Source organism: Ochlerotatus camptorhynchus, unplaced genomic scaffold (genome assembly GCF_037179485.1).
Source record: "Ochlerotatus camptorhynchus isolate MF236.1 unplaced genomic scaffold, CSIRO-AGI_Acam_v1.1 ptg000338l, whole genome shotgun sequence".
Lineage (NCBI taxonomy): Eukaryota > Metazoa > Arthropoda > Insecta > Diptera > Culicidae > Ochlerotatus > Ochlerotatus camptorhynchus.
The window spans coordinates 870,166-887,765 of NW_027040826.1; the positions used below are offsets into that span (position 1 = coordinate 870,166).

At 42.8% G+C, this 17,600-nt stretch overlaps 2 protein-coding genes across 2 annotated transcripts in view; both read right to left on the reverse strand.

Annotated features, from left to right (window-relative positions):
- LOC135708880 (irregular chiasm C-roughest protein-like) overlaps positions 1–17,600 on the reverse strand; it is a 417,033-nt gene that overhangs the window by 161,433 nt on the left and 238,000 nt on the right. The window lies entirely within an intron of this gene.
- LOC135708877 (uncharacterized) lies at positions 3,832–5,344 on the reverse strand. Its single transcript, XM_065231049.1, has 2 exons — positions 5,230–5,344; positions 3,832–5,039 (listed from the first exon to the last, which is right to left on the reverse strand). Exons 1-2 carry the CDS (start codon positions 5,342–5,344, stop codon positions 3,832–3,834), a joined length of 1,323 nt encoding a protein of 440 aa, XP_065087121.1.

Consider the following 17,600-nt stretch of genomic DNA (forward strand, 5'->3'; position numbering starts at 1 on the left):
TTTCTATATCATGTCAATTCTCGTACTCAGTTAAATTCTACAAATAGGCCAACTGCACGCTATAAACTTCAGACCAATCGAATAAGGTAGGTAAATACAGAAACATCCGCTAGAATGCAGACAGCAAAACAGTTTTCCTCCCGCTGAACTCTTCCTTTCTCGCCAGTGCACTTACCAACACTGCACACTCACTTCACCTGCACCTGCACCGTTGCGTTGCTTTAAGTTCCTATATAAACATAATGTCATTGCTCCTGTGCTTTCAACAGCAATCCGTCCACGCCAACATACCTGAGGTTTATGGTTTTAACTCCTGCATTCTTCGCTTCCTTGCTTCTTTCTCTCGCCTTATTGGGTGACTGACACGGTATGGAACACAAACACCTGCCATGCTGTGCCACCTCTTCCTCCACCAACCATATCCTTACCACAAACACATGCCAAGCGTTTCATTCATTTTGCAGCATGACGTATATAGCTATGTGTAGTAGCGTGTGATATGACATTGAAATGTGGATCGATTTTTGTTTTGCACCGCTCAAAACGGAGCTCCACACGTAAACTCGCACATCAGCCACAAGCGGCACACATTACAGCTTTGAGCATATTAATTGAAACAGCTGAAATTTTAACGCCTTTTAATCCGTTTAATAGCAGCCTTGCATGTAACCAAATAGAAATTTTGTGACTTGGTAAAGAACTTTCGCTAAAGGGTGGTTTTGTTCCTAGATGGTGGGTGATTCAGGAATATTCAAAATTTCTATCGGAATATCGGATGATAATATTACTGGCTCATATTTGGGATTAAAGTTTTTGTTAAATATGTATAACAAAGCTGTTAACAAACATTTCATAGAAATAAGTTAAAATACAAGTATTTTTATGAATAAGAGATTTCAGTTGCTCCAAGTTTTATGCTTAAAGATGTGGGCTGGTGAAATTTACATTTCTTTTATAAACTTTGAAACAATTTTTCATTTTTATGTGTGCATGTATTGATTTTAAATAAACTCTTATTTTATCTTTGATATTTGAGCTTACGTTATTAAGTTGTCTTTGCATGATGGAATTCTACCGTAGAGTCCTGGCATTGATAAAGAAGTGAGAATCAGATTTTAAGGAGAAAGGCTCAGTTTATTTATTTAGGTTTCTAAATATCCCAATTCATACGCCCTATCGCTCTCAATCCTTATGAGCCTATTAAATGCTAGAAGCCATCTGTAAAGAGGGCAACAGTAGGTGGAGCAGCCTGTGAAGACTACTCAATGGTCTAGACTGTACAATTAGTGCCTATGATTTTCCGACAACCGACAAGTGATGTTTTACTGCTGATTTCCACGAACTAGTGAACCGTCTTCCAGGTAAGCTGAACCAACATTTTCTGCGAACAGGCTTTTCAAATCAAAATAGCAGTCGGGCTTGAGCGTTTTCATGACCTAGCACTCTTATGTACAACATGGAATTAAGTTGTGTTGCAGCACGCCATCAAACATGTGGGATGCAAGCGATGCGAGAGATTATAATAGAATGGCGCTGCGTTTCGAAGAAAACAAAATTTATGCTAGGTTAAATGTCTAATAGTCAATCAGAATAAGATCGATGCAATAGAAGGTTAAATCTAAATGAAATTAAATCGATACCACGTCTCTAGCGGCACCGGTAGTGTTGTGGTAAGCGTGATTACCTTTCACCCCAGTAGGCCTGGGTTCAATCCCAGTTGGCGCCACCGGGATGTTCTGAGGCATAACATCTCTGATCACGCCTTCCTTCGGTCCCCGGTTCATGAGTTGTTGGGTCGATAGGTTAGGTCCCTGGCGTCGGTAGCATTGGTGCTCAGCACGGAAAACAAGATCGACGGAAAACAAATTAAGGAAAAACAAAAGATACCACGTCTCAGGAGTTGTAATTTACGAAAACAAAACAAAATATGATTATTGTCATTATTAAAACTCTTTGATAATTCGTGGCTGGCACTGCTATGCTTTATAAAATGCATAAAAGAATTAAAAATTCTCATAAAATGAGGGAAATGGATGTAATTTCGGCCTAAATGCCCCTAATTTGGGCCCATACATAAATTCAGCGATCTAGATAAAATTGATAAATAGCAGATTTTTAGCGATGGGCCCAATCTTAGATCCACTGCTTCATCAGCAGTTCTTTCGGTCGATGCAACGTCGACTTTGGAAAGCAACAGTTTCGTGATGAGTGTGTGAGTGTTGACCACGTTTTGTGTCCATTGCTGCAATGGAAGCGCTTTGCCCCACGATGGCGTAACTGCCATACAATGAAACCATTGGAAGCGACTCCAGTTCTGATGGAGGAGGCTTTTTGGATAGCGGAAGATAAAGTGTTTATTGTTTTATACCTTTTGACTATAATTTTAAGATGTATTGCATAGTGACTGTTAAATAGTTCAACGGGTAAAGGATTTCCGAAATTATTATTCTCGAACCGGAAACGAAATAAAGACGCACGATCCAGTTGCTTTTATGCGATGCGAGAGAATATAATTTTCCTGTCAATCATACAATAATAACGGCGCCGGTGGTGTAGTGGTAAGCGTGATTACCTCTCACCCCAGCAGGCCTGGGTTCAATCCCAGTCGGCGCCGCCGGGATGTTTTGAGGCATAACATCTTTGATCACGCCTTCCTTCGGATGGGAAGTAAAGCCGTTGGTCCCCGGTTCATGAGTTGATGGGTCGATAGGTAGGGTCCAGGTGTGGGAGCTGCCTTCCTGGCACGTCGGTAGCATTGGTGCTCAGCACGGAAAACAAGATCGACGGAAAAAACAAACCAAAAGAAAAAAAAAAATCATACAATAATTTCATTAATTTGCATATACATACAAGTGTGCATAATATTGGCAATTGATGTAAGTTTTGTTTACCTTCATATAGGTTTCATTCTGGATTTAACTTAACATTCATCATTCACTTTCTCAATTATGTTTAGCCCTAGATGTAAGTGTAGGTGATAAATTTTTACTTACGTTTAGTATCCTTTCCAATATTTCCAGGGTAGTTATAGCATTAATCATTTAGCTGTAAGTCCGGTAGCATAGAATTCTTGCCGGCCCAGTTTGTGGATGACAATGGATTCAATAGGAATGTAGGCTATCAACTTTATAAAAAAAACAATGTTAGCTATAATTAATCTTAATCACCTCAACACTGCTTACCAGTTCTAGCTTTAGTTCACTTTAGTAGTATAGTTTGTAATTTACTTTGATTTACTAATTAAGATTTTAGTTTCTAGTACAATAAGCAGCCGTAAGTAGAATAACACGTAAATTAATTGCGATGGCGAATTCACTTTTTCTTTTTCAACAGGTTTATCTTTTGTTTTCTTTATTGTTCGTTTTTACTCACCCGGGGTGACAGTCCGTCAAACCTGTCACTCCGTCGTTATCGGAACTGCCACAGGGATGCGCCCCGCGCGATGCTGTCGGTGTCAGGGTGTATTAAGCTGAAGGTGTGCGCGCTGGCCTAATGGCCAACACTCCCTCCAGGGTACGCCAACTACCGGTTGGCTTACGGCTCGACGCGCTGGACATCTAACACCGCTGACTTGGTTGCCGGACGCTCATAGATTCCGTTGACTGTTTGTACAGTTGCTGACCGGACCTGTCCGTCTCGACCGGAGTTTGTATTGATGACCCTTCCTTTCGGCCAGCAGCTCCGGGGCATCTTAGAGTCTATGATGATTACTATGTCTCCAGTAGCGATAGGCTTCACTGATTGGAACCATTTGGACCGACGAGCGATTTCTGGCAGATAGTCGGTAATCCACCGTTTCCAGAACAGATTAGCTAGTATCTGGGAGGTGCACTAGTTCTGCTTCAGGGCAAGACCGCAGTCGGGACTCGTAACCAGTGGCTTCGTACCGTTTGAAGAACCAAGCAGGAAATGGTTCGGGGTTAGAGCTGGAGCGGAATCGTCATCTACTGGCACGTGCGTGAGTGGTTGACAGTTTACTACGTTCTCAATTTCGGTGAGAGTGTTCCTGAGCACTTCGTCGGATGGTTTCTTCGTTGTACAAACGGCCATCACGGTACGTATTAGTCGCTCCCAACTTCCGCCCATGTGTGGAGCTAGTGGGGGATTGAATACCCACTCGGTTTCGGAACTAGTGAACTCTCGCATGATCTCGTCATGGTTGATCACTTCTTCCAGCTTTTTTAGCTCTCGCTCCGCTCCGATGAAGTTAGTTCCTCGGTCGCTGTAGAATTTACGGGGTTGACCACGTCGAGCTATAAAATTGCGGATTGCCATGATGCAGGAACTAGTGGTCAGCGAATGGACCACTTCGATGTGTATCGCCCGAATGGTCAAACAGGTAGCTAGCAGCCCCCAGCGTTTTTCGACCCTCCTGCCGATGACGACTTCAATTGGGCCGAAGTAATCAACTCCTGTGTGCGTGAACGGGCGTGAGAAGGCTGCTAGACGACCAGGCGGTAGGTCGGCCATAAATGGAGGATTCGGTGCTGCACATTCGATCTTGCATCTTTGACAATTTCTTCGTACTTGGTTGAAGCATGAGCGTATTCGGCTGATTTGGTATTTTTGCCGCAGTTCGTTTATCACTGTTTCGTGGTTTTGGTGGTGGTATTTATTGTGGTAGTGTGATATTATTAAGGTAGTGATGTGGTGCTTGCGTGGTAGGATGATGGGTTCCCTTGCGTCTTCGGTGGCGTACTGGCAGGCTGCGATACGGGTTCTCATTCGCAGTATGCCGTGTTCGTCTAGCCACGGTGTCAGTTTGTACAGGGAACTGGATTTTGGAAGTATCGCTGTTTGTTCCCTTCCGTTTTGTGGTGTATTCTGAAGGATGGAGAGTTCTTCGGAGTAACCTTCTTGCTGCCCGATGCGGATCAGATATACTTCTGCTTTACACAGTTCGCTTTCAGCGAACGGTCCCGTTTTAGTCGACAGCTTCTGTTGCTTGAGACGGCGGTTTGCAGTGAACCGTAGAACCCACGTGACTACGTTTGTCAATCGATCCCAACTGGAGTAATCCACGGTGCAGACGATTGGTTCTGGAAGAGTGTAGTGTGTAGTGTGTAGTGTAGTGCTGTGAGTTCGGTATCTGTTGACTCGTTTTGGATTACCGATTGCGGCCACTTGTCATCAGTTGTCCAAAGAAATTCCGGTCCGTTGAACCACCTGCTCTCAGCAGATAGATCGGGATGCGCGTCCCACTTTGTGCCATCATCAGCGACGTTTAACCTGCTTGGTACGTATCGCCATTCATGTGCTTCCGTAGCTTCCAGAATTTCCGTAACTCTGAACCCGACGAACTGAGTGTATCGCCGATGGTCGGAATTGATCCAACATAAAACATCTCTTTAGTCCGACCAGTAGAACCTCTTCGTGATCCGCATAGACAGCGTCTTGTTAACTGTACGAGCGAGTCGTGTTCCGATCACTGCTGCTTGTAACTCCAGTCGAGGAATCACGCGATGCTGTCGGTGTCAGGGTGTATTAAGCTGAAGGTGTGCGCGCTGGCCTAATGGCCAACAGTGACCAAGAATCGTCGGCTCTGTAAAGTTAATTCGTTTGAGCCTTATCAAATAAATTAATGGACAAAAAAACAGTTTGCTACAATCTTGACTCAGGCATCAATTGGATTCCAAGAGCCGTTTTCGTGCTATGATTGGTTGAAAAAAAAACTAATATAGGCGAGAGTCAAAATAGCTGAATTCCAGCACAAACTTTGTTCATTGCCCCTTGTGAACAATTATGCGAAGTTTCATTGAATTAAAAAAAAATCGATTTGTCAGTTGGCGTGAATTTGCTAGCATGGTTGGTTTTGAAACTTTAAGATTGCCATTTATTGGCACCCTAGTATACACGTCTGAGCGTATACCTCAATTTTCTTTCTCTGAAGTTACATGACCTCTGAGTAAGTAAAGTAATTTTTATGTTTTTAATGAGAAGCATGCTACAGCATTTCTAGTTATAAAGAAGATTATTATCCAGCGCCTAAAACGTCAAGTACAACTGAATATAATTATAATTGCTAATAATTAGTTATTTACGAAAGAGAAAGTCGATGAAAAGAATCGATCAAAGCAGGCCTGTTGACAGTTCTAGTAGAATCGGAGATAAGAGAGAAGAGAAAAGAAAATAGGTCGACTCGAATGACAAGTAGATTCGAAACGAGATGTGAGCCATCATCAACAGTGAGGCTCATAAGTATTGGCTATTTTTATTTTATGTTTTATGTTGTCTGTGAACCTAGATGTAAGAGAGAAATAATTTATACTTCACTTCAATTTCAACCTTCGTAAGAATAAGATCGACTAAAGTAAAACTTAATAAAGAACGTAGTGTAGTGATTTTTGTAGTAGCAATCTAATAAAGTTGTTTTATAGTTAATAAAGTGTAGTTTAAAGAAAAGACGGAAGTGATTTTTATACTCATCATTGTCGACGGTGTGCTTGAAACTAAAAGGAGGAACTTAAGCACAAGTAGAAAAACAGCTGTACAGAAAGGAATTCCATATTTGCGAAGTTCGTGGTTGGAACGCACACGGTAAGGTCACAACATTGGTGCCGTGACCAGGATCGCGTTCCAAGGAAGCGACGGGGCGTCAGTATCGCCATTATTGACGCGTAGTCATAAAAGGACTATCGCCATACTGGAAGGTTCGCTACTACAATAAGAATAGCCATAACTACCTTTGATGGCCTGTGAATAATTGGAAGCAGCCATCACACTCCTATTGTTTGATTGGCTAGTGGACGCCATTGGAAGTTACCGGAGAAGCCAGTAGAAATTGAAAATTCAAGGCCTATTTGACAGGCTCACAAGGTGAGTATCTGTCCAACGCATTACTTTCTGCTTTCATCTCTACCTGGTCGTTTTTCCGTTCCATTTCTCGGTACTACTGTTCAATTACTACGCTTCTGGACTTGGTGGTCGATTACTCTCGGACAAGGGAAGGTTGATTCCGAACGAAGTTCACCCGTTAGGCCATTCTACTCAAGACAAAGCTGTCATTACAATTAACTCGAAACATGCTATAAAAATACCCTTTGCGTCATCGGTCGTTAATGGAGGAGTTTTACTACACCAGATTGTGATACGATAAACTAGATCTCTGAGTCAGCTGTACTGGTACCTTGCCTTCACTTTTGGAGAATATTGCTGTTTGCGGAGAATATATATATATATATACAAAAGGCCTGTTTGACAGGCTCACCAGGTGAGTACCTGTTCAAACCGATACATTTCTCCCACAAGAGGTGCTTTGCGTTGTCCTTTTTACAGGGTTAGCCAGTTGTATAAAGTCCTTCAAACTGTCTGCGGAGAATATACAGAAATACAAGGCCTGTTTGACAGGCTCACCAGGTGAGTACCTGTCCAAACCATTATATTTCTTCCGCGAGAGGTACTCCGCTTTGCCCCCTTTGCAGGCTTTATCAGCTCTTTGCAAACTCCTGCAACGCTCTTCGATTAGTTTGTACGTCAACAATCATGGGGAAGAAGATCAAACCAAAAATCCACATACGAGATGGTATCGTCGATTTCCTTCATCGGACGGAAAAATTCCTGAAAGCCAGTCAAGCACCCGATGAGTATCAAATCAAATTCCGCTTAGAGAAACTCGAAGCAAAGTGGGACGAATTCGAGGAGATACAAACGGAGATTGAAGGCGCGGAAGAACATGAAGATAACATGGTACAACATCGGCAAGTGAGGGAAGAATTTGAGGAAATGTACTTCCAGGTAAGGGCAGGGCTGGCTGGTAAATTACCCCGTGACATACCACAAAATGCATCACAAAACGTTCCATTTGTTACACAAACAATCGATAACGCAAATGTGCACACGTATGTACGTCTACCTCAAATTAATCTACCGGAATTTGACGGGAAGTTTGAAAAGTGGCTTGCATTTCATGACACTTTCAAGGCCTTGATCGATTCTTCTCCCGAACTGAGCAATATTCAGAAGTTTCATTATCTTCGAGCTTCTCTGAAAGGTGATGCATTGAAACTCATAGACTCATTTCCAATGAGTGATGCAAATTATAGGGTGACTTGGGATAGCTTAGTCGCTCGGTTCTCCAATACCTATTTGCTCAAGAAGAGACATTTAAACGCTTTGTTTGAGTATCCTAAGATACGGAAGGAATCTGCGGTTGGTATCCACGAGCTCATCGACTGTTTCGAGCGGAATACGAAAATTTTGGATCAGCTAGGGGAGAAAACAGACGGATGGGGAGCCATGTTGACGCATCTTATGGTCGCAAAACTAGATGACGTCACTCAGAAACAATGGGAGGAACATGCTTCAGGTGTTGATGAACTGGCGTTCTCTGTACTAGTGAACTTTCTCAAGAAACAGACGCGAGTCCTGGATGCAGTTTTGGTGGATCAACGTTCATCAACTTCAAGTGCTTCATCTTCCTTTGGTGGATCCAGATTTCGGTCAGCAAAGGTTTCGGTCAACTCGGCGACCGAAACTTCAGGTCATAGCTGTATATTCTGTAATGAACAACATTTCATCACACGTTGCCCAACATTCAACAAACTTGCTGTAGATAAACGTCTGCAATTTACTAACTCCAAACGACTCTGCAGCAATTGTTTAGGACGGAACCACTTGGCAAGAGATTGTCCCTCTAAGTTCCGGTGTAGGACTTGCTCCAAAAAGCACCACACTCTTCTCCATCCTGGATTCCCTGGTTCTGGTTCCTCTTCAACATCCGAAATGGATTTAGTCGTGCCTCCTACTGCTCCCTCAAATACTGGTGGTGCATCGAACTCTGATAATTATGGTTCAAGTTCAGTTGCAAATGTTTCTTCAAACGTAGCAATGGGAGTCACTAACTCGCACGTCTTCTTACTCACGGTTGTACTGAAGGTCAAGGACAAATGGGGAAGGACGCATCTCGCAAGGGCACTCTTGGACTCCGGGTCACAGGCTAATTTAATGACGGAACATCTCTGCCAACTATTAAAACTACCACGTAGTGACAAGAAGGTGGAGATCAGCGGAATTGGGCGATCTCGACGGCAAATTGCTCATGAAGTATCGACAATCATCAGCTCTCGTACTAGGGATTTCTCCATGCCAATGGATTTCTTAGTCATGGGGCAGGTTACGGACGATCAACCATCTACATCTCTCCCGATGGCAAATTGGAAACCACCACCGGATATGCAACTAGCAGATCCTGAATTCTTCTATTCGGGTCCGATTGACATTGTCTTAGGTTCGCAGTTCTTCTACGATTTTCATCTTCTCGACGGTGGTCGGCTGCAAATACGCAAACTCGATGGCACACTACCAGTGTTTGTCAACACGGTTTTTGGATGGGTAGCTGCAGGCGAATCGGAATGGAACAGCGAAACTTCGAAAGTCAATTGCCAGTTGGCAATAGTGGATCCACTGGACAAAAGCATTGAAAGGTTCTGGGCTATCGAGGAGTTAATTGAAAAACCACCACGATCACAAGAGGAAGAAGATTGTGAGTCTCACTTTCAGCATACTGTTACGCGAGATGAAACTGGACGTTACGTAGTTCGATATCCAAAGCGTATAGGGTTTCACGAGATGATTGGCGAATCAAAGAGCAATGCAATGCGGCGACTCCAACAATTGGAAAGACGTTTCGGGCGAAACGCGGATCTACGGAAGCGTTACAACGAGTTCATGCAAGAATACTTGGATTTGGGGCACATGAAGCTCGTTGGTACTGCTGAAAACATTGGGGAAGAAAAATGCACGGTTTGCTATCTTCCACATCATCCAATCTTCAAGGAATCCAGTACCACCACTAAACTGCGTGTGGTTTTCGACGGCTCAGCGAAAACCTCCACGAATTATTCGCTAAACGATGCACTACTCACAGGACCAGTCATACAGGATGAACTGCTGGATCTAATGCTCCGATTTCGGAAGCATCCGGTCGCATTGGTAGCAGACGTTGAAAAAATGTACCGGCAAATTCGTATTCATCCAGAAGACACTCCATTACAACGGATTCTCTGGCGCTTCGATCCCTCGGTACCCGTCCAGATATACGAGCTTCAAACCGTAACATATGGTCTCTCTCCATCATCATTTCTAGCGACTCGAGTCTTAAAAAAATTGGCAGAAGACGTTGGACACCTGTACAAGGTTGCAGCACCCACAGCAGCGAATGACTTCTACATGGACGACTTTATTTCTGGGGCAGACTCTGTGGAAAAAGCAGCGCTGCTCCGAAAAGATGTGCAGACGCTAATGGCGGAAGGCGGACTACAACTGCGAAAATGGAATTCAAACAAACTGGAAGTTCTAGACGATCCACCAACTGAAGCAAACGGAAGACTATCAACGATGCATTTTGAACCGGAGCAAAAAATCAAAACACTTGGAGTAGCTTGGGAGATGGAACCAGACCAGTTCAGTATCGAGGTACGCGAATTGAAGATCGACGAGCAATGGACTAAGCGCAAGGTATTTTCGGTGATCGCACAGCTATACGACCCCCTTGGTCTCGTATCTCCGGTAGTAGCGTGGGCAAAAATTCGGATGCAGTGTCTCTGGTTGGCTTCTATTGATTGGGACGATCCAATACCAGAAGAAATTCGCACAAAATGGGAGGAATTCTACGTACAACTGCCTTTGCTGCAATCTTTTAAAGTGTCTCGATATCTTTTTACAATTGATCCAGTAGAAATTCAATTCCATGTATTCAGTGACGCATCTGAGCTTGGATATGGTGCCTGTATGTATGCTCGATCTATCAGCAAGGACGGTCAATTCAAAACTGAGCTTGTCTCATCTAAATCTCGCGTAGCACCACTAAAGCGCATCAACTTACCTCGCTTAGAACTCTGTGCTGCACTCTTGGGAGCGAAACTCTACGCTAGAGTGTCAGCAGCATTAAAATTAGAGGGAATCCCCTGCTGGTTTTGGTCAGATTCAACAGTAACACTTCACTGGATAAGGGCATCACCGAATACCTGGCAGACGTTCGTTGGAAACCGCACTTCGGAAATCCAACGACTTACACACGGACACAGCTGGAACCATGTGAAGGGTTCAGACAATCCTGCAGACTATGTTTCTCGAGGCATGCTTCCAAAAAACTTCGTCATTAATTCTATGTGGCGTTCTGGTCCAGCTTGGCTTGTAGAAAGTGAGGAAAAGTGGCCTAAACAGCGAACATTGGAATCGATATCAGATGAAGTGTTGGAAAAAAGGAAGACGATACTATTAACGCAGCCTGTTTCCTCAGAAGTTTCGCTATACGAACGATATTCTTCATATTGGAAGCTCGTGCGGGTAACTGCTTACGTTCTTCGATTTATCAACCATTGTCGTTCGAGGAATCATCCGAAGGAAATAACCATCACACTACCTGAACTGCAAGCTGCCAAAGAAGCACTAGTGAAAGGCGTCCAGTATCAAACTTTTCCAGAGGAAATCAACGCGTTGAAGAAGAAACAAACTATCCCTTCGAAGTCGCCTTTGAAAAATCTCCATGTCGAAATCGACACGAAAGGCATTCTTCGTGTTGGTGGCCGGCTTCAACTGTCTGAAGAACAATACCAAACTAAACACCCTATGATCCTCCCAAGCAAACATCCTTTTACTCAGTTAATTGCAAAACACTATCATATCCGCTCACTGCACTCGGGCCCACGTATGACGTTAGGCTCAATGCGCCAAGAGTTTTGGCCTTTACGTGGAAAAGATCTCGCAAATTTTGTGTGTCGCAAGTGCCATAACTGTTTCCGCCACCGCCCTGCCCCTATTGCCCAACCAATCGGCCAACTCCCTAGGACACGTACAGCTCCCAGTAGACCATTTACAATCACCGGTGTGGATTATTGCGGCCCTGTTTATATGAAACCAGTTCACCGACGTGCAAGCCCACAGAAAGCCTTTATCTCTGTCTTCGTCTGTTTCGTTACCAAAGCGGTCCATCTGGAGTTGGTATGTGATCTGTCTACCGACGCTTTCATCGCTGCTTTACGACGCTTCATCTCTCGTCGTGGTCTTCCCACCGAGATACACTCGGACAACGGAACCAACTTCCAAGGAGCGAATAACGCACTAGCAACACTATACCAAATCCTCAACGATCAGCATGGTCAACAGAAAATCACCGAAGAATGCAACAAGAATGGGATCAAGTGGACATTCATTCCCCCTAGAGCACCAAATTTCGGTGGACTTTGGGAAGCTGCTGTCAAAACCGCAAAGAGTTCACTCTCGAAGACCATCGGAAATGCAAGGCTCTCGTATGAGGATTTCTCCACTGTACTCGTACAAATAGAGGCTAATATGAATACACGTCCTCTCACACCGTTATCTGAAGACCCAGACGAACTCGATGTTCTCACTCCGGGGCATTTTCTAACTGGGTCATCGCTGACAGCATTACCAGATCCAAATTATACGAATGTGCCAACAAATCGGTTGAAACATTATCAACAACTGCAGCAGCTTGTTCAGCAACATTGGGTTCGATGGAGGAAAGAGTACTTGACGGAGCTCAACAACCAGAGGAGGAAGTCTTCAACACCGGTCGATGTTTTCATTGGTCAACTAGTCCTTTTACAAGAAGACAGCAAACCCTCCGTTGCATGGCCACTAGCTAGGATCGTATCAATATATCCCGGAGAAGATAATCTCGTTCGCGTTGTGAAGGTAAAAACAGCAGTAGGAACGTATACTCGGGCAGTATCTCGAATTTATCCCTTGCCTTTCGATGAGAATTTGATCCAGCACAAAACCAATGAAGAAGATGAATCATTGCCTGAAAAGTAAAGAAATTTGATTATTTTTTGTTATTTCGATTAGTGTTTACATTCTTTGTTAGCTGAAAATTATTGATGCGAGCGAACGAATACGTAAAAATGTAAGGAAGGTAAATATGTAAACAAATTTAGGTGGCCGGTTATGTTGACAGTTCTAGTAGAATCGGAGATAAGAGAGAAGAGAAAAGAAAATAGGTCGACTCGAATGACAAGTAGATTCGAAACGAGATGTGAGCCATCATCAACAGTGAGGCTCATAAGTATTGGCTATTTTTATTTTATGTTTTATGTTGTCTGTTAACCTACACAGCAAAAAAAGTTGTTGAATATTACATCGAAACTGCTGCAACCAGGTCAATCCATCGGTTGTGTAATATCACATTGTACGATGTACATCGATTTTGCGAACAAAATTACATTCATTGATGTAATATTGTATCTGCTTTTTGCTATTACATCATTATTTCATACATCAGCTTGAATTACGTTGATCGATATTACATTTTTTTTTTGCTGTGTAGATGTAAGAGAGAAATAATTTATACTTCACTTCAATTTCAACCTTCGTAAGAATAAGATCGACTAAAGTAAAACTTAATAAAGAACGTAGTGTAGTGATTTTTGTAGTAGCAATCTAATAAAGTTGTTTTATAGTTAATAAAGTGTAGTTTAAAGAAAAGACGGAAGTGATTTTTATACTCATCATTGTCGACGGTGTGCTTGAAACTAAAAGGAGGAACTTAAGCACAAGTAGAAAAACAGCTGTACAGAAAGGAATTCCATATTTGCGAAGTTCGTGGTTGGAACGCACACGGTAAGGTCACAACAAGGCCCTATCCTATTTTGAAATGTTTACAATGCAAAGATCAAATAGTAAACACGAATGAGCTATGAGAGTGCGTGACTTTCCTAATAACGTTGCTGAGGTGAGAACTTTGGTTCACCACAAAACTTGGTGTCCGTTTTCGTGCACAGAGTCAAAAGTCAAGCTTCTTTTATTGTCACTATTACAAAACCGCAACCACACACACACACACTCACATCACAGCATCTTGCATTTTCTCATCCGCCCTGGATAGATAGGAAACTTTTCATAGCTAACATTACATAATTCCAGTAGCTCACACATGCACACAAACAAACGATTTCATTCACCTTCCAGCAACCGGGAGGATGGTACATATCCTTTCTGGAAAGTTTTTCCTGACCATCACTTAGCCGAACAGATTACGAGGTGTGGTGTTACTAAAGACAAATAAAAGTGTGGCCAAATGGGGTAAACTTTTGCCTCTCTCTAAAGCACAAATTTATAGTGCTTGTAAGCTACAGAATCCAACAGAGCCCCAGACGAAGGGAAAGTATACTGAGCAATGGAGTCTCAATCGCCGGCATTCACATTGAATGAGGATAAAGTGCGGGGGCGGAACAGAGCCAAACATGTCTCATAATTTTCTTTTGATTATCTTTGGTTTGAGTTGTACAACTTCTAAGGTGACACTGTCTTCTCTTTGGTGGTAAATAATAGGTAAGTGGAAGTTTGTCTCCGAAGTTCTGTGCACATCAGGGCACAGAAAGTTACATACAGTTGGCCACATACTCTTATTACCTGGTATCAAATTGATTATTGAGTCAATCTGGAGGTAACAAAGTGGTACATCTTCTGATATAGCTTATGTTACAAGATTGAAATTTCGTGATAAATGGTTTCTTGTTGTTTTTATTCGAGTATTCCTAGGAATTTATAGAACATAGAATGGAAAGGATTAAGTTTTAGGCATATGACTCTCATGAACTCTCAGATAGACTCTCAGAACCACATTCGTCACATCTGCACATGTTCCAGATACCTCCGAAGAAGTGACCAGTTTCAGACCTAGGCAAAACCACCCATGAAGAACGCATCACACACAAAATAACATTTGAATTTGGAAACAAGTTCAATGGTAGTCATTCCGAATGACCGAGGCAGCATTGGCCCCATCCGGACATGTTCCAAATAATCCAGAGGAGGAAGCTAGTTTTTTTTTAATAATTACTTTATTTGTACAGAATCAATCAAATAAACTTTACAGAGCCGAGTTATCATTTTCGTTATAAATTATTAATCTATTTATAAATATTTATGTAAATAAAAATGCTCAAACCTCACAAGGTTTGTATTATATTTGCACTGCACTTCACACTCAACTGGTCTACATGGACGCCTGATTACTTCTCCTCATTAGAAGGTTTTTTTTAGAAGATGGCCACTCGCATGCCTTTTGCCGATCATTCTCCATTTTTAGCTTAAGGCTACGATTTTCCTCCTTTTAGTATCGTTCGAGTGTTTTGCAGTGGTACTAACCCTCTCGCTACTGTGTGTGCCTACTGGGTTTGTTCTTAAAATACGTGAATTTTCCAAACAACAACAACTCATACAGACGAAAATCCACGGATTGAAACCAACTGGTTACATAGTCTCGACCCACTTCCAACCCTTTGAACCAATGACTCTTCGACACCTTAGCGATAATCGAGTATAGCCATCGTCACAAGCTCCCTTCACTCCATTTTTTTTGCCAGCTGACTAGCGACTGTTGACGGTACATGAATAAGAATTCGTTGAAGGCGATTTGTCGATCGTAAATTTCGCAATCCATAGCGCCCACCTTAACAAGTGAGTCCGCCATCTCATTGCCCGGAATCGAGCAATGAGATGGGACCCATGCAAAGGTGATGACAAAAGATCTTAAAGAAGCTCTCGTATATTCATGAGAAAATACGAGGAGTGCTTTACCGGCCTCATGGAGCGAATAGCTGAGACTATCCGTAAAAATAAAATAGTGATCTAGTGCAAGTGAGGCAATAGTTTCTAGCGTATAATGTATTGCCGCCAGTTCAGCAACATATACGGAACAAGGAGCAAGAAGCATTCGAGAGGCGCTATGAAATTCGTTATAAATACCAAAACCAGCGGACGACTCTATTAGTGATCCATCTGTGAAGAACGATCTTGCGGTATCAACTTGGCCAAACTTTGCAGTGTATAATGACGGAACAATCATGGAACGATGATGTTCTGGGATTCCGCGAATCTTTTGCGTCATAGATAAATCAAAACTAACTGAATTGCCGATGTCGGAGAAGCATACACTGAGAAGGTTGTTATGTACACGTAGCACATAGTCATGAAACAAGTTTGAGGGTTGAGCTCAAGAAGCTTCTAAAAGTTTGCAATCACCAGTGGGTTCATAACTTCACAACGGGTGAGGAGCCTGAGGGACAATTCCGAAAACCGATCCGAGAGTGGCAACATGCCCACCAATACTTCCAGACTCATCGTGTGAGTCGAGTGCATGCATCATAACGCGATACGAAGACAACGATACTGGATCCGTTCCAGTTTGATGATATGTGTTTTTGCCGCCGACTGGAAGCAAAAACAACCGATAAAATCGTTGTTCTTCAACAAATTGAGAGTTGGGAGGTTCTTCAACAAGTTCAACTTGATCCTATCAGCCCCCAGACCCGAATTGCGACACGAAAGGAGCGCGAGTGAGAGCACCAGCATTGTAAAAGGCTGGCTGATCTCGTCTACTGAATTCGTCGTTTCGCGAGGAATCATCTGTGCCGGCACGGAATCAGGACATACTTTTCGCGCAAACATGAGAATCCAACGATCCGAGTACTCCTCGCTCTCGTTGTTTGAAGACCGGTTACGCATCCTTCGCGCCGCGTTCCAAAGCGTTTTCATTGACGTTTCGCGCGATAATCCGTCCACGAATTGCCTCTAGTATCGGCGTTTCTTGGCTTTGATGAGGTCCTTGAGTTCGCGTTCAAGAGCCGAGTACGCTTCGAAATGCTCGGGTGTTCCGCGTTTCCGGAAAAGCTTATACGCGTCGGACTTTTTACGATAAACCTCAGTGCATTGCTGGTCCCACCAAAGGTAAGGAGCTTGAAAACCTCAATAAAACTTGAAATGTTAAGTGAGTGGAACCGGCCGAGTTTGAGCTTTATATCAAGCGAATAGCGAGAAAACTTCCAAAATAGCGGAGTCATCATCATCATCATCATCATCATCATCATCATCATCATCATCATCATCATCAGCATCGTCATCACATAAGTATAGTTGTCGGAATTTGTATTTGGAAGAGGGGGCAGATCATGCCATAGATTGATTAATTCTAGTTATGTTTACGTATGATTAACGCTAGATGTAGTGGGTTGATGCATATATTGTGTCACGCTCTAAGGGGGGAGGGGGGTCTAAGATTTTGTGACAAGCAATGCATTAGGTATAGGAAAAACGTCACGATAGGGGGGGGGGTGAGGATGGTAATTTTATGCTCGTTTTAGCGTGACATAATTAATGCATGGGCCCAGTGAATAAACAGTGATTTTTGCTCAAAAACAGGTGAATAAATAAATAAATATATTTTCTTATTTGTGACGTGTCACTTTCACCGTGCAAAAGTTTAAAATAATGGAGGTAATAAACTTCTTCAAATTTCCAAAACATTTGAATCCGCGAGAAAGTCTTCAATTAATATAAATCTGATGTAAAGCAAACATCATGTGTGCCAGCATTATTATTTAAAAATTCAGGATGTTTTTGAATAGATAAAATATATCCGAATTGTTGAGCTCCAAAACGTGAGCGCTTGACATCAACGGTAACCGACCTCACCGTGTCGAACAATAAAAATTCGCTATAGACAAATGTCTGTTGAAGGCTGCCGTACTGTGCCATGGCAAGAGTAGCCCCAACTCGGCAGCAGAATTCCGGGCTAATAAAAAAGCAAACATTACAGCAGCGCGTTTACTAATCCGTGGCACGTAATCCATGGAAAA

Excerpts from the sequence above, each read along its gene's own strand:
- LOC135708877 (XM_065231049.1), bottom strand. The coding sequence starts at position 5,344 with ATGTTTTATGTTGGATCAATTCCGACCATCGGCGATACACTCAGTTCG. Across the intron at positions 5,040-5,229 it reads TGGCGATACGTACCAAGCAG|AACCAATCGTCTGCACCGTG; the intron begins GTTAAACGTCGC and ends ACACTCTTCCAG.